Source organism: Hylobates moloch, unplaced genomic scaffold, assembly GCF_009828535.3.
Source record: "Hylobates moloch isolate HMO894 unplaced genomic scaffold, HMol_V3 SCAFFOLD_13, whole genome shotgun sequence".
NCBI classification, from domain to species: domain Eukaryota; kingdom Metazoa; phylum Chordata; class Mammalia; order Primates; family Hylobatidae; genus Hylobates; species Hylobates moloch.
Window position 1 is genome coordinate 19,513,083 of NW_026652288.1, and position 21,630 is coordinate 19,534,712.

The 21,630-nt window shown below is 42.9% G+C and overlaps 1 protein-coding gene across 1 annotated transcript; it reads right to left on the reverse strand.

Moving 5' to 3' along the window:
* Window positions 1-15,368: 15,368 nt before the first annotated feature.
* Window positions 15,369-20,911, reverse strand: TTC32 (tetratricopeptide repeat domain 32). Its single transcript, XM_032172313.2, has 3 exons — window positions 20,420-20,911; window positions 16,603-16,769; window positions 15,369-15,864 (listed from the first exon to the last, which is right to left on the reverse strand). Exons 1-3 carry the CDS (start codon window positions 20,566-20,568, stop codon window positions 15,725-15,727), a joined length of 456 nt encoding a protein of 151 aa, XP_032028204.1. The 5' UTR covers window positions 20,569-20,911; the 3' UTR covers window positions 15,369-15,724.
* Between the last annotated feature and the right edge of the window lie 719 nt (window positions 20,912-21,630).

Genomic DNA, 21,630 nt, shown 5'->3' on the forward strand with positions numbered 1-21,630 from the left:
TTAAGATGAGTCGTTCACTGAGTTTCCCCATGGGGAGATGGCCATTGTGAATCAGCCATAGTCAACACTCTTTGAGGTAGAACTGATGAGCTTTGCAGATGCCTCAGCAGAATTACTCCTGGACAAGTGTTGGGTGTCAGAGTCACCAGAATTTGATGGCAGCCCCCAGTGGAACATAATAAATAGGTACATATTCTCAGCTAGCAGCTGAGAGGGCAGAACCAGAACCCCAGTCCTACCAGATATAGCCCAAGATTCTGTAAGAATATCTTACATGCTAGAGCAAGAGCCCCAAAGTGAGGACCTGATATGGTTAGGCTGTGTCCCCACCCAAAATCTCATCTTGAATTATCCCCACAATCCCCACATGTCAAGGGCAGGACCAAGGGTGGAGATATGGGGGCAGTTTCCCCTAAGCTGTTCTCATGATAGTGACTCTCACGAGATCTGATGGTTTTATAAGTGTCTGACATGTCCCCTGCTTGCACTCACTCCATCCTTCCACCCTGTGAAGAAGATGCCTGCTTCTCCTTTGCTTTCTGCCATGATTGTAAGTTTCCTGAGGCCTCCACAGCCATGCAGAACTGTGAATCCATTAAACTTCTTTCCTTTATAAATTACCCAGTCTCAGGTATTTCTTTATAGCAGTGTGAGAAGGGACTAATACAGGACCCAATCTCCCAATAGATCTGAGTGTCATCTGAGCCTTCCATCACTTTTGAGACAGGTGATGGAAGACTTCCATCACTTCTGTGCAGCTTCTCAGTTAGGAACTTCCCCTGACTTCTAACAGCCTCAAGCCCCCGCCCCAGTCCTACCCATATTTCCTCGTGTATAAGAAAGGGTCAGCCAGTCCTCACCAGTCCTGAGATAACTACTGGAATGGACACAAGGTGTCTCCAGAGTGCCTCACTCCTTGTTTGTCTCCAAATTCCTCCTGACAGCTGCAAAAAAGAGAAGAACCTGTTGGAGGTAGACTTTTACCCTGTCTCCCAGGGTGAGAGGGTCCAATACCTCTCATTGGTCAAGAAGCTAGTGAAGTTTGTGGCACCCAGATTCAAAGAGGTGAGATCTCAGAGAACCATAAAGGGCTAAATAGGAATCTAGATTCCTGGTTATATGGCCAGTATGGGGACATTGAGCAAAGTCCCTGGGAGCCCCAGATCCCAAGTACTCCCTAGGCTTCTATAAGGAAATCTGGATGACATGTCCTGCTTGGTGACTTGGCATCAAAGTTTAGAGGTCAAATCTGACAGATGGCAACTGGTAACCAGATTATGCATGGAGGGTGGGGGCAGGGCAGCCTAGCATGAGTGGGACCCTAGCTGATCCTCTGCTTAGACAATTGTTGACTGTGTGACCTAAACAGGTCATGTCTCCTTTTTGAACCTTACCACCTTCTGCAAAATGGAGCATTAACGTTAAAGTCACTGAAGACTTCAGAAGTATTGATAAAGCATTCAATAAGTAGACTTCCTAATAGGAAAGGAAACTGACTCATTCCTGACCAACACGCTCAGAATAATCCCATTTCATGCCTAGATGCAGGAGGAAGCTCATTATCTTCCCCATCCCATTCTCACACTTTAACTCCTCCTCTCCTCCTCTTGTCTCCTTGAAGAAAGCCTGCCCTCTTACTAAAGCCAGTTGGGATAAGGTCCCATAAGGCTTTTGTCTTAGGACAAAGTGTGGGTGGGAAGGAATTGGTGTTGGGTCACTCTTGGTTTCCCAAGACCCTGAGATGGGAACTTCTGTTCCTGCTAGAACAGAATGGCCTCTGCCTGCACCCGCACACAGCTCGAGATGCTGTGGAAGCTTCCAGATTCTTGGCCCCTTAAGGTTTGTCTTCCTGTAATGCTCAGTCTTCTGCTATTCACCCATTTCCATTCTCAGGTGTATCCGTACAACCTGACCCAATCCTGCCTACACTTGGACCCTGATGGGCACTGTGGTGGCCAGTACTATCCAGAGGAGAGAGGAGGAGGTAAGAGCAGGCCCCTAGCCACGTGTCCAGTAGCAACACTGAGAAGTTCTGCCCCAAAGGTCCTGCCCACAGAGTTCTCTGCACTTTCCCCCTCCATCCCTCCAAACAAACTCAACCTTCTGAAAGCTGCCTCAAGTCCTGACCAGATGGCACCCTCCTGCAGAAGTCCCTGAACAGCACTCTGCACGTCATGCCTACATCTCAGCCTGAGGAACTCTTGAAGAGGCCTTTCCTCCAGAGCTGAGTGAGTTCTAAGAGCTCTTTGGCCAAAAACCCCTGGCTCTTGCCCACCACACTAGGCAAGTGCCTAGTATCTGGCTATGATAATTTTCAGGCATTTTATGAAACATTTAACAAGTCTAATTACCCTTCTAGGAGACAGTCCTATAATAGAGGTCATATGAACCCAGATCTTAGTCCTCCTGCATCAGTGACTCCTTCACCCCATACACACCTTGAACTCAGGCCAGAAGAGAGCACTTGACCATCTGGCTCTGGTTCCAGTGACTCCAGGACTTATATGCCCACAAGCCAGAATATCAAGATCTGAGTGGGAACTGTGGAAAGCATGTCATGCGAGCCCCCGCCGCCCTTGAAACTCTGCCTTCCTCCTCCTCAAAGAACAGTGCCTGAAGGTCCTGGCTGTGGCCCTGGCTGGCCATCTTGCTTCCCGGTCATGGTGGTGGCCACTGCACTGGTCCTGTCCAAGATGACCTGTACATCATTCCATGAATGACACGTGACAACAGATTCCCAGTGTAACAAGCACATTTAACCCAGCACTTGTCAGCCCCACTGTTCTGTTGGAAGTGTTCTATTTCACTAATCTTGCCTCTCCTAAAACAAGGAACAACTCCTGGCACTCCGCTGCAGAGGCCCTTGAAGCCTGTTGGAATTTTAGTGAAATGAGATGCCTGACTTAAGCCATGTTGCCTAGCTTCTCAAGTACCAGCAGACTTATTACTAGCAAGGAAGAAAGCTAGCAGCAAGAATGGTTATTGCATCGTAGAGGCGTTCAGTGGAGGAGAAAACCGCCCTGGTACTGCCGTAGCCCTACCTGCTGCCCAGAGTTCTGAGCTCTCGATGAGCACTTAGAACACGTCTGCCTGCAGCCTCCCTACACTTTCTTATGACTTGTCCTACTTGTCAAGCCCAGCTTGTCCCACGTCTCCACATGAGTCTTCCAGTGACATCTGCGTGACCATCTCCACCCCCTTGATAAATGCTCCACGCTAGGAGTCCACAAAACACAGTCTGACTTAGAGATTCTCTGGCATGACTCTCTTCCCTGTTGTGTGCACTGACTGCCTTAGATGTAGGCCTCTTGTTTGGGGCCCTTCCTGGCCAGAACCTGAAGCAGCCTCTGAGGAGGGTGGTAAGAATGGTTCCCTAGAGCCCAGTTACGGAGCCTGCCTCCTTTCCAGATCATGCTGTAATGGACTGAGATCTCAACTCGGCCCACACTCTTTCCTGGCCTACACAGCCATCTCATAAGGGCAATGTTTCTCGCTGTTAAAGTGGGTGGTCCCTCTTGCTAACTTAGCTGAGCATCAGGTACTGGTTAGCTGTCAGGGCTGGGAAGTGGTGGCTATACCCATTGGCCTTGGTGATGAAGACACCCAGGTCTCGAAGTCCCAGCCGGGACTCCTGCTGGGCCATAAAGGCTTCAATATGCTGGCTTCTCCCCATTGAGGACCTCAGGCCCCAGTTCATTATCAGGATTTTAGAAATACCAAGAGCATCAAAAGAACAGAAAAGAGGCCCTTAAGGGACTCCTAACAAGATGGAATTTGCATGTCCTCATTGGACTAGAACCTGAACTGCTTTAAAAAGCAAAAGACCCGGGCCGGACGCGGTGGCTCACGCCTGTAATCCCAGCACTCTGGGAGGCCGAGGCGGGTGGATCACGAGGTCAGGAGATCGAGAGCATCCTGGCTAACACAGTGAAACCCCGTCTCTACTAAAAATACAAAAAATTAGCCGGGCGTAATGGTGGGTGCCTGTAGTCCCAGCTACTCGGGAGGCTGAGGCTGGAGAATGGCGTGAACCCAGGAGGTGGAGCTTGCAGTGAGCTGAGATTGCACCACTGCACTCCAGCCCGGGCGACAGAGCGAGACTCCATCTCAAAAAAAAAAAAAAGAAAAAAAAAAAGAAAAAGGCCCTTGGTACAATCTGATGGATGTGAGTGTACAGAGAAGAGAAAACACCTCTGAGGGGAGTGAGAGGCCTCGGTAAGGAAGTTGCAATCTGGAGCTACCTGGGCAGGTCAGAGCTCTATAAGCAGGAGAAGCCAAGGGCATAACATACAGTAGTGCCGCTGCCAGCCAGGAATCAAGGCTATGACAGCTGGAGTCCCGGGCCAAGAACTACAGGGGGAAGGAGGAGAAATGCTTGTTCCCCCAACTCCTAGCTCCTGCCATGGGGGTGGACTTCTACTAGCTATGACATTCCTACTATCTCTCTGCCTCTTCCCTCTCTCTTTTCTCTCTGCCCCACCCTGGGACACAGTGACTTCCCTGATGCTAGGGGGAGGGGATGGTGTGGGTTAAAAAAAAAAAAAAAAAAAAAGCTGCATAGCTCAGCCCCTTCCTCTCTCCCCTCACTCTCCTGGGGGTGCCTGCTTTCAGAGTCTGTGCAGCTCTTGTCTCCTTCTTACCATAAACCCTACCTGGGCAGCAACAGCTGCCACCCACACCCTCCCCTGCCCCCATGGCAGTGCCTGCCACATCCAGGACCATTTCCGAATTCTGAGGCTCTGTTGTTGGAATGTCCCCTCTAAGCTGCATCCTGCAACCCAGTCCTATTCCCAGAGAAGCGCAACATCCCCTCTGGATCTGCCTGTCTGCATTACCATTTGGTTCAAAACCCAGTGCTGGTTACTGGGCCTCTCAGGACACCAGGGAGGCTGGGCTGGGGAGGACTGGTGGGTAAGCTGTCCCCTCCACATTCTGCTAATGCCTGGGACGTGAAACTCGTTCCTATTTCCATGAGACTCGTATCCTTAATGTCCCTTTTGACTTGAGCTAATTCTGAGTAAGTTTTTGACCCTTGCACCTAAATTTGGCCCAAGGCACAAACAGTGGGGATTGGCTTCTCTGATGGCTGAGTCACTTGCCTTCCTGTTTTCTCCCTCATATTCCACTTCTTGTGGGTGTGAATTAAAGTAGAACCAGGCAGGCGGCACTCTCCTGTTGGTGACCGGCGTTCCACAGTAAAATGGGGTGTGACAGCAGCTGGCAGAGCAGCAGCCTGCCCGGGGCTGTGGGCCACATCCCCTCTCCACCCCAACCAAGCAGCCCGCCCTGCCCTGGTGCCAGGCGCCGATCAGCTGAGCAAAACAGGCTGAACTCAGGCCCTGCGAGGCCAGGACGGCGCCTGTCAAGAACTCCTATTCCCTCCAGGGCAAGAAGAGGGAGGACCGAGGCTTGCCCTGAGCGGAGGGGCTTCCCAGGACGCGAGACTTTGTTTCAAAACTGAGCCCTAGGCAAAATGGGGCAAGTTGGTCACCCTAGAGGGAGCTTAGGTTTAAGGAAAAGAACCTGGGACCCTCTAGCTTTGACTCCAGTCTAGCATAACTCTCTGATTGTCCCTTTAGTAAAATAGAAATAATGTCAGTCTTGAAAGAATGTCATGAGGCTTTCATGAGGACACATGAAAATGGCAGACATTTGTCTTGCTGGAAGGTTCTCCAGTTTCCCTACCCCTATTCCAGGTAGGTTAGGTTGCTGTCCTCAGTACCTGAGGTTTTATGTGGAATCACCATTCTCCTTCCCATGATTGTAAGTCAGATTGTAAGCAGCATTCGAGTAGATGGAAATCTGATTAGGTCTATATCCCTTGTCCCAACATTCTTTATGCCAGCTTTCATTCCCACAGCTCCAGCTGGAGACATGTGCCCCAGAACTTAGCTGTGCCTTGGGGTGTCCTGTCTACTGCAGGACGTCTTCAGTGCCCATATGCCCATAACATTCTTTTCCAAATTAGGTTTCTGAGCCTTTACATATTACATCACAGGGCTGGCCCATGGGACTCCAATCTGGGAGGATGGTCCTAGGCACAAAATTGAATCTTGAGATAGGTCTAAGGTTTGCCATCAGGATTAATGAAAATAAGTGTACACCGGGGAATGCTTCACTAACTGGAAGTCACTATTATTCTTAAACTGAGAACCAGAAGGGCTAGACTGGTCATAATTCTGTTAACCAACTGCATAACCTTTAAGCCAGAACCTTTACCTGTAAAATAAAAAAGTAGATTTCTCCAGTTCCTTCCCACTCAAGTGTCCTATGACTGATTAAAATTATATGTCCATTAAGCAACTCAAAAGGAATTATGTCTGCTATCTGAAAGCTCACAGCCAGCTGAGGAGGAAGCGCACTAAAGGCGAGGCCCGGCTGCTCCCCAGCCCAGCACTGCTCGCTGCTGTGTTAATTGACGATGATGGAACAAAGCACATTTTATGAGAGTTCATGAGTAGGAAGTCCAAGGAGCCTATACATTAGTCATGTCTGAAAATCTTCCTTGCTGGTCCTGCAAGCCAGAGGAGCTGGCCACTGCCACTTGCCCAGATGAAGGACGTATAGATCCAGAAAAGGGAACAGTTAGCTAACATTGCTTTATTTGCTCAATCGTAATAAAAACTTTTTCCAGGGAGAAAACCCACATAAAACTATTGGAGACAGAATTCTGGATCAAGTCAGGCCACAACATAAAATTACATGGTAACAATGGTCTCCAATTTGAGAGAAGCAGCATAATGCGCCCCAACCTCCCACAAAAACCTCAAACCCTTGAGAGACTCGGGAAAACAAAAGAAGGTCATCTTCCATCGGCCCTTTCCTCCTCTTTCCTTCTCCCCAGACTCCCTTGTGCTTGTATAGGGCAGGGAGGGGGAAGGAAAACTGATCAGTTACCCTGGGATGTCAATCACCCTGTTGAAACTGGTCTGAGTGCCAGACAGACAACCAACATGGCTCCTGCCTTCAGGGTCCACATCTTGAAGAGGGAGAGGAACACATGAAATGGAAAAGCACCCTGGAATTAGATGCTGGGCCAAATGAACTGGAAGTAGTTCTCAAACTTGAGTGTGCCTCAGACTCCCCAGGGGCCTTGTTAAAACACAGATGGCTGGACCCTACCCCCAGGGAGCTAGATTCACTTGGTTTGGGGTAGGGCCGATATTTTGCATTTCTAACATGGTCCTAGGTGCTGCTGGTCCATAGACCATGCGCTGAGAACCAGTACTACAGACAGTGCTGCCCATACCTTAGTGTGCGTACGAACCACCTGGGGGCCTGGGTAAAGTGTAAGCTCTGATTCAGCAGGTCTGGTACAGGGCTAGGGATCTGCATTTCTAACAAGCTCCCAGGTGATGCCAATGCTGCCAGTCTGTGGTCCCCATTCACTAGCAAGGGTGCTCCATCTAGACCAGAGTGCGATGGAAGTTAGAGAATGAGATGAGTTTGGGTTGATATTGGCAGGGAAGGTTTAATGGTAGTTACTGGGGCTTGGGCTGGTCCCTGAAGAATGAGCAGGATTTAAATAAATGAAAAGGCTGTATTCTGGGAGAGAAACTTGAGCACAGGCAGGGCAGTGGGATTGACAATAGCAAGGGTAGAGGAGTGGACACTGGCCATTGTCACAGATGAGTGACAGACCGAGGCTTGGGGCCCTGCATGCAGGCGCCTCGCTCCATCTGCCTCCACCCCACCCTCCCCAAGCAAGAGGCTGGTGCAGTTCCAGTAAGCCTACTGGCAGCCGGTCTTCATAATGGAAATAATTATTGTTCTGTGAGTACCAGACTGACAGCTCCCAATCCTGCCTGTTCAGCCAACTGGGTTATTTTTTCACCTGGCTTGTTAGTAATGGTTTGCTGTTTGGCAGCATGAAGTGACTCCCACTTTTCCTTTCCAATCTCAAGTCAGAGAAGCCTCAGTTCTCCAAGAGTTGAATGTCTCGGGGTGGTTATGAATTTCTCAGCAGGCAGCCAGAGCAACCAGCATGTTCTGTATGGTGCTCAGTCATGGGTTCCTCTCCTGATCCAGTGAGAGTCATGATCAGATAAAGGAATAATAGCCCCTTCTTTCCCACACCCACCCCCCCACCTTGGAAGTCTTTTGTTTTCAGGTTTGTTCTAACAAAAAGCTCACCTTTTCTTCAATAGAGCTGCATTCGTAGGTGCAGAAACATGAGAGCTCATATGCAAAAGGCCTGTCATTTGAAAATGAAACTAGTATTTATTGGGTTTCCCAGCAGTGCTGTAACAAGGCACTACAAACTGAGTGGCTTATAACAACAGAAATTTATTTTCTCACAGTCCTGGAGACTGGGAAGTCCAAAATCAAGGTGTTGGCAAGGCCATGCTCCCTCTGAAGTCTCTAGGGCATGGACCTCACCCCTGGGGAGCTGGAAACCCTTCCTTGCTTTTTCCAGTTTCTGGCATCCCTGGGTGTTCCTTGGCTTGTGGCAGAACCACTCCAGTCTCCACCTCTGTCTTCACAAGCCTTTCTCCCCAGTGTCTGTGTCCAAATTTCCTTTTCCTTGTAAGGACATCAGTCACACAAGGTATCTGTAAGGACCCACCCTACTCCACCTGCATCTTCTTAACTAATTAGATCTGTCATAACTTTATTCCCAAATAAGGTCACATTCTGAGGTACTGGTAGTTAAAACTCCAATATATCTTTTTGGGGGGCCCAATTCAACTCCTAACAGGTATCTTTATAGTTTATAACATTATATTACCTGCTGAATTTGATCTTGTCTTTTAGAGGGGCTTTTTCCTCTAAACTAGAATAATGACCTGTTTTAAATAAAATCAACACTGAACTATAAATCAGGCCCTATTCTCAAGGTCAGCTGAGAAGGGGTCAAACACTTATCCACCCCATACCTATTAGCCAGTGATGAATCTGTAAGCTCTAAATAGCAAGTTACTGAGCAGATTATGATAACGAATTCATTTATCCATTCAACACATATAAGGCCCTTCTGTACGCCAGGCCATGGTGCTGAGGATACAACAGTAAACAAAAGAGACAAAAATCCCTGCCCTCTCGGAGTTTGCCTTCCAGTGTGGGAAAGACAAAATAAATAAGAACATGGTTTGGGTAAACAGAAAAAAGATGAGTATGATGAGGATTTGCTATTTTAAAGAGAGTGGTCAGAGAAGGGCCAGGATAAGGCCATGGGGTAAGGCAGGGAGAAAACAGCACATGTAAGTTCCTCAACGTGAGTCTTTGTGAAGACTCTGCTTCTCACTGAGAGAAGCCATGGCACACTCTCAAACCTTCACTCTGGTGGCTGTGCTGAAACTGACTTTGGAGGTAAAACTGACAAAGCAGGAGATTTGCAATACAGAGGGGCTGATGTCTTGGCCTTGGGTGGTAGCGGACGAGATGAAAATTGCTGGAATCGGGATCTGTTTCAAGGTAGGAACCCACGGTGTTTGCCGCTGGGGTGCACTGAGACCAAGTCTGGCACGAGAGGCGGGACAGTATGGCTGCCATTAGCTGTGCTGGGGGAGGACCAGGAACTCCGTTTGGGATGCTTTAAGTTTGCACAACATCAACTCTGTGATCTTAAAAAGAGCTTTCCAATAAAGTGGAAATAGGTTCAAATAAATGTGGTGCCAAAAGAATATATTCAAAGGTATTCTTGGTACACAGGAGTCAAAATTGCCTAGAGGGGAAAGAGCCACTCAGGTGGTGAACAGAACTAATAGTAATTTTTTCAAGATGTGACTAGCAGCAATAGGAAAGGGAGCCTTTTAACCCTTTGTTTCTAGTTATTCTGGCTAAAAATGGTTAGCTGTAGAGAAAAATATGAAAGGCGGGGGGGTCTTTTTATTTATACCTCCTGTACTGTTTTTATTACCATAGCCATGTATTAATTGTATATCAAGAAATTGGCAAGCACTTTTCATGCGGCTTTAAAAATTATGTGTCAAAGCAGAATAAGGTAGACTTCTAAGTTCTTACACAAAAGAATGTTCAAAATAATAAGTGATTTAAGTTACCGAATAATATGTATACCATAATTCTGCACGTGTATCTGCATACATGTGCCCATGTATTTGTACAAAGAAAAAGGCCTAGAAGGATAGACAGAAACTGCTTTTTACCTTATATTCTGCAGGTTTGCCACTTTTAAAAGGAGTACTTTTTGCATATGTTTAAATTGAATGTGATGGCCTTCCCTCTACTTCGCTTCAGCCAGAGCTCAAGCCTCCACACACTCCAAACAAGAATTGTTGAATAGTTTAAAGAAATAGGCGGGCCGGGCACGGTGGCTCACGCCTGTAATCCCAGCACTTTGGAAGGACAAGGCAGGCGGATCATGAGATCAGGAGTTTAAGAACAGCCTGACCAACAAGGTGAAACCCAGTATCTACTAAAAATACAAAAATGAGTTGGGCTTGGTGGCACATGCCTGTAATCCCAGCTACTCAGGAGGCTGAGGCAGGAGAATCCCTTGAACCCAGGAGGTGGAGGTTGCAGTGAACTGAGATCACGCCACTGCACTCTAGCCTGGGCGACAGAGCGAGACTCTGTCTCAAAAAAAAAAAAAAAGAGGCAACTGAAGCTTTTCAGTCCCCCTTGGCCCTTATTCCTGCTAGAAATAATGTGACTATGTGATAATAAATTCTACTTAAGGGCTGTATTAGTCCGTTTTCACACTGCTATAAGGAACTGCCCGAGACTGGGTAATTTATAAAGGAAAGAGGTTTAATTGACTCACAGTTCGGCATGGCTGGGAAGGCCACAGGAAACTTGCAATCATGGCAGAAGGGGAAGCAAAGCACCTTCCTCACAAGGCAGTAGGAAGAACGACAGGAGGAACTTGCCAAACCCTTAAAAACCATCAGATATCGTGAGAACTCACTCACTATCACGAGAACAGCATCGAGGAAACCGCTCCATGATTCAATTCCCTCCACCTGGTCTCTCCCTTGACACGTGGGGATTATGGGGATTACAATTCAAGATGAGATTTTGGGTGGGGACACAGCCAAACCATACCAAGGGTTTTTTGTTGTTTCTTCAGTAGTAGGGCCAAAATGTTTTTTAAAGTTAAGCATGATTCTTATAAGAATATAGAATGAAAAGGTGAATAATGTTTAACTCGTTAATAGAGAACCGCCAGAGTGGTAAAAGAGCATTAGAATAACTGAGTACTTATGGCCCATGAAGAAAGAATTTGGGAATAAAGTTGCTAGGTTAAATACAAAACTGGTTAACGTTCTTCAGGGCAATACAGCCAAAACTTTTGGGGTTATCTTTTCTACCAGACAGAGTTCATTTGTATCTCCTCTGGACAAAAATCTGCAAGTTACATGCAACCTCCCAGAGTCTGGGCCCTAATCAAGAGTAAATAGAAAATCAAAGAAAGGCACACACATGGCCCCCCAAGAGAATTAAACAGCCGTTGAGTGGGTCTGCTGGTATGATACTGAAATGACATGCAAATCTTTTTGCCTTATTTCTACGTATTGGACGCTTTCTTTGACATAAGATAAAAATTTACATATTGGCAGCTGTAGCTATCTAATTTCCAAATGGAGTTTGCTCTTAAAATTAACCTGCTTTTCACCATCTTTTGTGTCTGTTTTTAATAAGAAAAATGACCACCAAGCAATGTGGGCATTGTAATAACATTCCATTATTTAAAAACATACTTTAATATTATTTTGATACTCACTTTGCTGGGTACTAAAACATTTTATGAGCAATTTAAATTTTTTGTCAGGACCAAAAAAAAAAAAAAGTCCACAAATCTGCTGTGAGTTGATGCCAGCAGCAAAAACACTGATACTCATCGCAGTTTCAAATATTTATATGGATTTTGGACATAACCTTGCACAAGTTACTCAATTTCTTAACTTCATCCTCTCTGCAGAATAAGACCTTCACTAAACTGCTGTATTTATGATTTTGTGATGACACATATAAACCTGGGATTACACTGTTGTGTTCCTATTTTACTTTTATATCCACATTCATAATTTCAGTTTAGGGGCTTCCTTACGGGTTGCTTGTTTTATAATTTGTCTTGCTACATGATGTGTTCTTTTACCTTCTTGTGATTTTAAAAAGGATAAACTATGTGTTTTAATTGTATCAATTGCTTTGTTTTTCCAAAAACAGAAATTAGACTATACTTATCCTTCTTTCCTTTCTGTAGAGTGAAATGGTGTCCTTTGACGTCCCCTAACATTAGATTTGAAATTTAACAAATCTCACTCTCCCTCTTTTACCAACTGCCATTTTAAATTATGGGCAGTCTATTCTCACAATTTACTATCACATTTTTTAGAAACACAGAAAACACCAAAATGTGAATTTATATAGAAACTGTTAAAATTACACACCTAGCTTAAATAGCAAATATTCAGTCAACTTTTCACTATACTCTTGAAAAGCTATTACACGTTTGTCAACAATTTGTTTAGCATAGCAATATGTTAACCTAAACACACTAAATTCAGCATCCATTTCAGGCAGAGATGAGCCATCTGATTTACTCAACACATTTCTTGTTAGAGAACATCACATGAGACAAAGTGGAATCGTGCCACATATTTGAATGAAGCCAGAAGCAGCACTTTTTAGGACTCTTAGATCTGTTTTGTGCATGAGCTGTTGTTTTTGAAACACTCTCATGTTTAGTCATTAATTTGCATAAAATTTTTTCTGTGTTTAAGTGCAGTTTGCATGCAAGACCAGGATACCCAAAAACCTTGAAAAAATGGTGCAGCAACTCTGAATATACCTTCAAACCATTGAACTTTACACTTTAAATGGGTGAACTACATGATATGTGAATTATTCTCAATAAAACAAAAAACTAGCATAGTAAACATTCATGCTCAGCCTAGGCAATGTGGTGAAACCCCATCTCTACAAAATATACAAAAATTAGCTGGACATGATGGTGCATGCCTATAGTCCAAGCTACTTAGGAGGCTGAGGTGGGAGGACCACCTGAGCCCAGGGAGGTCAAGGCTGCAGTGAGCTGTGATTAAGCCACTGCAATCCAGCGTGGCTGGATTTTTTTTGAGACAGAGACCCTGTCTCAAAAAAGAAAAAAAAAAAACATGCTATTACGGTTTATATACAAACTGTTTACTTCTGAGTTAAATTTTTAAGGGGGCTAGACTTGGCAGAAAGGGAGACATTGAGACAAGAATCAGTGTAAATGCTGAGTGGTAGGTGGGGTTGAAATATATCATGCCCACAGAGAAAGATTTAAGACCTACAAAATGGCAGGGAGCCAAGGCTACATTTAGGATTGAGAGGGTAGAGAAGCCAGTGAAAAACAGAAAACCAAAAAAGACAGAGCAAAAGAGCAAATAGATAATGACTGAAGACTAACTTGGATATTTGCTTTGCTATCATAAAGGGTTTTATTCAGTTCCAAATTTCAGAAAAAAACAAATAGCTCCACACTTTTCAACTACTGTTAGGAGTAATATTCTAAACTTAAAAGTAACTTAAATCCATTTTATCCTATCTTACCTCACTTTGTTAAAGAGAAACCTTATAACAAACCACAATTTGTTTTTACAAAGGAAAAAATTAGAAAACGTAGTTACTTTTCTAGCAGAAAACGGAAATAACGAATACTGAAGTGTGGGAAATATGAATGGTAATGAATATCTTTTAAGGTAAATATCTTTTAAGGTAAATATGAACGGTAATGAATATCTTTTAAGGTAAATATCCAAGGTATTATTTGGTCAATCAGAAATTTAGAATCTGAATAATGCCTAAAGTTTCAACGCTAAACAAGGTAAATGAAGTATTCTTTATTTCCAGTAACAAGACAAGAGAAAATGAGTGCCTGGGTCTACATCAGCAACTGCTGATTCTGAACTTCAGTGACTTTTTTTTTTTTTCTGATAAAGGATGAAGAAATTTTGAATAAAACCTAACAAACCACACGAATATGTTAAACAATTTTTCCTTTTCATATTCCATCTGATCCCAGTCAAGAGTAAAGAGAGTCTGAGTCAAGAGAAAATAAAATTAAACATTAAGCATTTGCTTCTCTGGGCGGAATGGCTTAAAGCTTTCTTTCCCTCCCAAGGTCTAGGGAACTTGCTTTTTTAAAAAAAAGTTTTCCTAAGACAGATTTTTCTACATTTTAATGCAATTTTAGAAATTTTTTTAAATCGCCAACAAATATAAGATAAACCATTTTGGAAAGTGTGAATAATTCCAGAAACAGAGACTTTGTTTCTAGGCCGTGAAACTTAATTTCCTCTTAATATTCACTTACCTACAGCCCAAACTCTCCATGTATTTTGCCAGGTATTACTTATGAAATACAAACAGGGCAATTACTTTTTCTGCTTCATGAGATTACTCATACACACACACAAAAAGTATTTTAAGGTTGCTGATGATGATTGCATCTGAGGCCACAGAAGTTACCCTGCGCCTTCCTCTGGAAACACGAAGCAAAGACACTTTCCTTTCTCCTGATTCGGGTAATTTCCACCACAGTAAATTACTGCTTTTCCATAGCAGTAATAAACTAGTTTGGGAGATCTGAGATACAAGGTCTAAATCTTTGGAAGCCAAACAACAATAAAAAACAAAAAATGTAGATGGCATATGGCTGGTGTTAGTTTGTTTTCTCTTCAAGTTCTTCCCGGTTTTTTATAGCCTCGTAAGGGCTTAATTGTTGGCAGCACCAAAATAAAAGAATTTTAAACTTTATATTTACTAAGTGCTTTTTGTCATTTCCTCACCTCTCTATACATTCATACCTGATCACCAAATTATTATGGAGATTTGAACAGTACTTGGCTTATAGTATTCAGTAAATGTTGATAACGATTGTCATTATCCAGAGACAGAAAACTATGTTCAATATTTAAATCTTAACCTATTCTTATCAATGATTACTTGAGAAAACCAAGTGTAATTCAAGCTGAACTCCTTCAAATTGTTCTCTTGTAGGACATGTTTATTTTTAAGCCTAAATGTTATGTCTTTCTAGCCTAGCTATATAAAATAGCCTTACTCTCAAAGCCAATGCTAGGGGGAGAAAATGGACAGGGGACTAGATTAAAAGACCTGAGAGAAACATAAAAAAAAAAAAAAAGCAATGAAACCTGATTGGCTCTAGATCCAAATAAAAATCTATACACTTTGGAATATGGGCTGGATATGGCTGACATTACAGAATTATTCATTTTATTAGGTATTATAATGGTATTGTGGTTATAAAGGAGGATGTCTTCATCTTAGAAAATGTAGGCTGAAATATTTAGGGGCTAAGTACTGTGACCTCAGCACCTTATTTTCAAATGGTTCAGCAAAAAGTTATATATTTAAATAGAAAAAGCAAATGTGGCACAATATTAACAACTCATGAATGTAACTTGAGTTTATTTTATTATACTTTCAACTTTTCTGCACATGTAACATTTTTAAAATAAAAAGTTGAGAATAAAAAAATCACAAAAATAGTTCTGCTGAAGAAAACACCACACATTCCTTTTTACTATAATATTTAATATAATATACACTTATAAATTGGTATTATTTACACTTCATTAAAAAAACCCATTCAACCTGAAATTAACTACCTTAAACACACTATTTAACTTTCAGTGCTAATGTATTAATTTCTTAAATATAAATCAAAATAGCTCAATATCTATTTTAAATTACTGATAACTAGATGCAGATGTAAGGATCATGAATCAATACTTCCATTAAGTTAAAAATATCAATAATTTTTTGCAACATTTCTTCTTTGTTTTTCTTCTTTGTCTAGAATAGTCTGTTTTAAGCTCAAAGTAGCATCTTGAAATCCAGGATTTAAGTCTAAGACCTTCTTGAAATCTTCCAAAGCATCATCAAAATATCCTGTACCAGAACCCAAAAAATGGAAAACAGAAAAGAAACTGAGTATTTCTATATATTATTCATAGCAAAGCTTTGATAACACGTACTTTTGCTTTTATATTTATGAGCTTTCAGTCACTTCTAGTAAAGGAATTTTTTTATCTTAATAACATAGAGATGTGTATATCAAAGTAATTCTGTGTGCCCTTAGGGAATAATACACCTAAAATTAGCTATGGGTTTATTGAGATTTAACAGGTAAATATTATCAATCATCTTAAAATTTTAACAAAACTGTATCGCCTGTTTTACATAATTGCAGTAAAATTAAGAAACAGGAACTAATTTTCTTTTTGACACTTTAAATGAGAAACAGTACCTATGGTCCCTTTAATCCAAGAATCTAAACTTCACTTTCTATTGTCTTGTGTGTCTTCAAAGATTTTAACTCAGAAAAGTTTCACAGGTGATCATCTGAATTGCCCTCTTTTCACAGCTGGGAATGCACAAGCACAAAGTAATGGGGTCACCCCGGCTCCTGCGCCCAGGTCCAATTCCCACCCCAGTGCTCTGCTGTGATCTATAACGCCTATCAAAAGCCTAAAATAAACTCAGGGACACTTCCTTTGTTCCAAGCTCTAAACCTAAATTTCACAGAACTTTAAAATTTGATTACCACGTTAGTTTTACAACATTTGAAAGCTCTGAAAAAACAGAATACAGTCAATGACAAAATCCAAAAAGAAAAAAAATTCTTACCCAGCCTATACAGTATCAACCCTCTGTTGTAATATGGAACTTCAAAATTGGGTTGGACTTCTATGGCAGATGTGTAGTCATCCATGGCTTCATAAAAATCAACCCTGAAGTACTTGATTTGCCCCCTGTTGTTATATGCAGTAGCCAAATCCTCAGGGCTGCATTTGCTTTAAACAAAAAGTTCACATTAAAAACACCATGTTACCAAATTCCTCTCATTTCCACTTTCATTCTCTTTTGGGTATTGTCAAACTTCACAGCCTATAACATGCAGCATGAACACTGAAAATCCAAGCTGAAGAAGAAACGTACAAATAAATAAACAGCTAAAATCAATTTCTGTTTAACCCTGTTATCTACTTTCGTAGGGTTATACCACTACAATATCAACCTGAAAAGCATACTAACTTTACAGTGTGTTCACTGCCAACTTGTTCTGCTGAATATAACATTACAATGATTGTTCATTTTTCTAAGCACACACCAGCAGGGCAAAGAAGACAGAACAGATAAATACTAAGCAAAGAGGGAAAGCCGGCCCAAAGCCCGAGTTTGCTATGGACATGTCACAATGTGAATCAATTTCATTCTCAAATTTTTAAGTGATCTTAAAACAATGAGATTTGAAATCATTTTCCACCAATAAAAAACTAAAGTTAACGCTAAGTGAAAATTCAACATGCTATGATCCCCAGGAAGTTATCTCTGGGGACAGAGTTGCCCTCCCTCCAGCCTCAGCTGGCATCCTCCCCAGTGCCAGGCTGGCTTCCTGCTAGGAGGGTGGGCTCCTTTAGACCCACTCAGGGCTCCAGTCAGTTTGGATGTCCTTTGTGCAGAACTGGCTCTGCACCTGAGGGAACTAGAGGTTGCCCAAAGAGCTTTAAATTCGCAGCCTTTCCTGGGCTGTACACCCAGGTAGCTCTGACCAGCCACCAGCTCAACAGGCCACAGCCCCTGGCTGCCCTGAACCTTTCTCTGCACAGGACAAATAGTCTGCACAGAGAACATTAGTGCCTCTGCTCTGAGTCAGGGATGATTCTATTTCCCTTTCCTTTTTCCCAAAGCAATTCTCAAATTAGAACCAAACAGAGAACTCATCTGTCACTTCTTTGTGATACCCCGTAGTAAAAAGTATAGTCCTCCAAAAATATCTGTGAATGCAGTTAGTGTAAATAAAAGCTACTTCTCTTAATATCTTGATCCTTGAGATTTCAGACAGGGACTGTAACTACTGCTACCCTAAGAGGCACTCACAGTCCAAGGGCCTCCTTCAAACCAAGTTTGCTAACGATGGAAAGGACTGTCACAATTTTAGAAAATGTCTATTCTATGAGCTGTGATGGAGACTGGGTGTAAGGATACTTCTGGATGCCACTAAGCACTCCTGTTAAAACCTAGTTTACAAGAGGGTACCACTCCCCTTCACCTATGTGACATGACACTAGTTGAACTGCTCCCAGTAGAGAGTTTGAAGAAAAAAGCAATCTCAGGATGCCAGTAAGGTTTTAGTCATTAAATCGAAGTTTCAAAATTATTAAGTTTTTAATACTAATTATATATTCGTAATATAGAGAATCATAAAATGTTAGATTTAGAATTAGATCTCATTAAATCAAATTCTAAAATCTTTTTCATGTGGAAATTTTGTTTCATACTTTAAAGAAATGGACTAACAGTTGAAGCTGAAATTTTTTGTAATATTAAAATTTTTGTAATGATAGTATTTATTATAATGGAATTCATTCAAGTTACCTAACCCAAATGTGAATTTTTAGGATTTGCTAACTTTCGCAAAAAAAAAAAATATATATATATATATATAGAGAGAGAGAGAGAGAGACTTTGGAAATTAGGTTTATGACTAAAGCTATACTTTAGATATTAAAAGAAAACGTCACAAACCATTCAGAATGAAAGGCATTCAAAAACTGCAAATATTGTTTCAAAATAATTCAGTGACCCAATACTTCAAAAATAAATGTAAGCTCCAAAAGATAAATTTAAGGGAAAAAGTTGAAATGACAGAATTCAGTTTCAATCCATGAGTTTCTAGAATTTTATCAAAAGCCTATTTTACAGATGAAAAACTGAGGCTGAGACATTAGCCATGTGGCAGTGCCAAGACTGGAATTCAGGCATGATGAACTCCCTTCTACTGCGCTATGACAAACTGTCTTTCCTGTGCTGGTAAGGCACAGCTATTACATTTGCTACGGACACTTGTGTTCTTAGGCTGAGATGTGCAACGAAGGAAGAATAACAAGACTAGACAGCATCAGTATACCTGGTGCTGATGAATACTTTTTTAAATCTACTAGATAAGTCTATTTTTAGAGCTTGAAACACGAATAGTTTCGCTTTCTATGTTTACTTATCTTTTTTATGGGGGAGGTGCACTGAGGAAAGTAGACAGTATCATCTTATCGCCTGTTCAGAAATTTCTATTATTATTCTTGTGTGTTATTGAAATGAGAAGGCAATTTTATCTTTCTGGTTTAATTCCATGTAAGTGTAACAAACAGGGTAAGAATCAAGTCCTTAGTGTTTAGTTAAGCCTCATACAAAAGACAAGCTGGCATCCTGTCCAGAAAACTCAAATCCACAACAGACAACTCACAACTGTTCAAAAAGCTGTTCAACCAACCCCTCTGTTCTTTTCTCATCCTGGTCCACTCCATACTATCAACAAGCCCAATCGAGGCAAGACTTGGAGTAAAAACAAATGCTACACATCCAGGCACAAGCCGAAAAGATGCTTTGGGCAAGCAGATAGTAAGAGGTGAAGCCGCTCACATCACAAAGAGAAAGCCAGCGAATCATTATGTGCTTCCTGGTGAAAGTATACACACCCACCTAAAAAGTATTCCTGCCAAGATATTGAATCTGAATTCAGTTGGATTAAACCTCAAGGTTTAACTACCAATTCACAGCAATATGAGACAGATGACCACATTAAATGACAGAAGAGATTCGGTCAGCAAGTCCAAAACACGGAAATTCAAAGGACACAAGAATCGGTTTCCTCAACAAATAAAGGAGGGGAAGGTGGAGAGGAGACTTAAAAAGACTTGATGTGTATCCTGACTTGATGTGTATCCTGACTTGAACTAACTGCGAAAAGCGAACCAAAGAACAAAACACCTTATTAGTCGATCAGAACGGTTCCAACACTGACTACTTGATATTAAGTAACTATGTGATGATGACATGGTGGTTCCTTCTGAAACATTCATGGATGAATACAATAGGTAAACTGATAATACTTAAGCCAACTGATAAACACCTAGACGTTCGTTATGCTCTCTTCCACATATTTAAACGTTTTTCACAAGTGAAAAACACCACCAAGAGCCTGCGCTGTGACACTGAGATGGGAGTCGCTGTACTGTGGCCCTACGCAGCCGTGACCCTTTCCCTTCCCAGGTCGCGGATTTCTCGCCAGCTAAAATCAAGAGTGGAAAATTCCTATCTGTCCTAAGTCTCTGGGTGGGAATGAGGAACGTGGAAGGAGAGACGGCGGGGTGAGTGGCGGCGGCCCGCGCCCGAAGATCGCGCAGAGGGCTTGGTTCCCGGAAGCTCCCCGCACCGTCGCGGCAGCTGGCTCCTCGCGGGTGGGCTTCCTCCCCGCGTTCTCCGCCGCCCTCGTCCTAGGCCTCGCCTAGGCCTTTCTAGAAAGACGAACGTCCGCCCGCTCAGTCCTAGTGCTGTGTTATAACAAGCACCGCCCGTGAGCTCCAGAGGCGAAGATACGAGCCCAGACAACCCCAACGTCGCCTCCACCCGAGGTCGCCGCGGCCCCAGGTCTCGCGATAGTTACCTCCCGGAACTCTCGTTGCTGGAGGCCGCGCAGGCGCACTGGCGAATGTAAGCGGAGTACAGCGCCTCGGCCTCGGCGTACTCTCCCTTGTTGAAATGAGCCTGGGCGAGTGTTAGGGTTGCGTGGCTTTCTTGCCGCTGTCCTTCCATAGCAGCCAAGGCCTAGTTTTCGGTGTAGAATGGGGGTTGACCTCCGAGCGGTTAGAGGTGGCACCACAAAGCCACTTCCGCACCCTGGAATCTACCTTGACAGCCAACCTTGGCGCTGGGTTTGTGCCTTATGGGGATCCGTCGTCTCGCGAGATAACGGTTCCACTGATGGCGGGGCGTTTGCAGTGGCCCCCGTGAACTGTTTCTGTCGTTACTACTGTTGGACTCCCCTTCGTCGTTTCCTAGAAGAGGCGCAGATGCGTGGTCGCAAACTGATTTCCAAGTCCGTTGTCTGATGCTGCGAGACACTATCCGTTTGTTACAGCGGATTGGGGGCCGATGATGCTGGAGGTGGAAGAAGCCACGGTTCTGTTTCTTAATGGCGAATTAGCCTGCGGACTTCCTGTCACTCCCTTGCCTTTCAGCGTCCCAACTTAGCAAAACTCCGCGTTTAGGGTGTTCTGAGTAGGCTTTGTCTACCCTGAAACGCTTTGTGTCGACATTCCACCAGGTCTGTTCCACGGTCCAAACTTCTCTACCTTTTTTGACCTTCTAGAATTGTGTTACGATTGTTGTGTCGAGAGTCTGGGATCTTTGATGTTAGTTATATTCCCTGGCTGTTTATGCCAAAGGGAAATCCAAATAGTAATTTATTACCTACATTACGTATAATTCAAATTAAAATTATGTAAGAACAGTTGCCAGCCACGCTACCCTACATGCCTGCTGTGTATCTTCTCGGCGTCCCTCAAATCTGTTTTGCTTCCCAAAGTACTTGAGCCCTTTCCGTCATAAAAAATAAAGATGAAAAATATATTTGGAGCATGATACTTGCATGCAGAAGTCTTAACAGGACATAAATTGTGTGCTTTTGGCTGCTTTCATTAGATTTTTAATTTTTTCCATTTACCACCACTGAAAAAAATACAAATACAGTGAATTAATGTTAAATTAAAAAGCACTAGTGGAAATTAAAAGATTGCAAGACTACAAAAAAATAAACTGGCATTTCTGGTGTAAGCAAATGGACAGTGCAATAGAACAAAAGCCCAGAAACATACC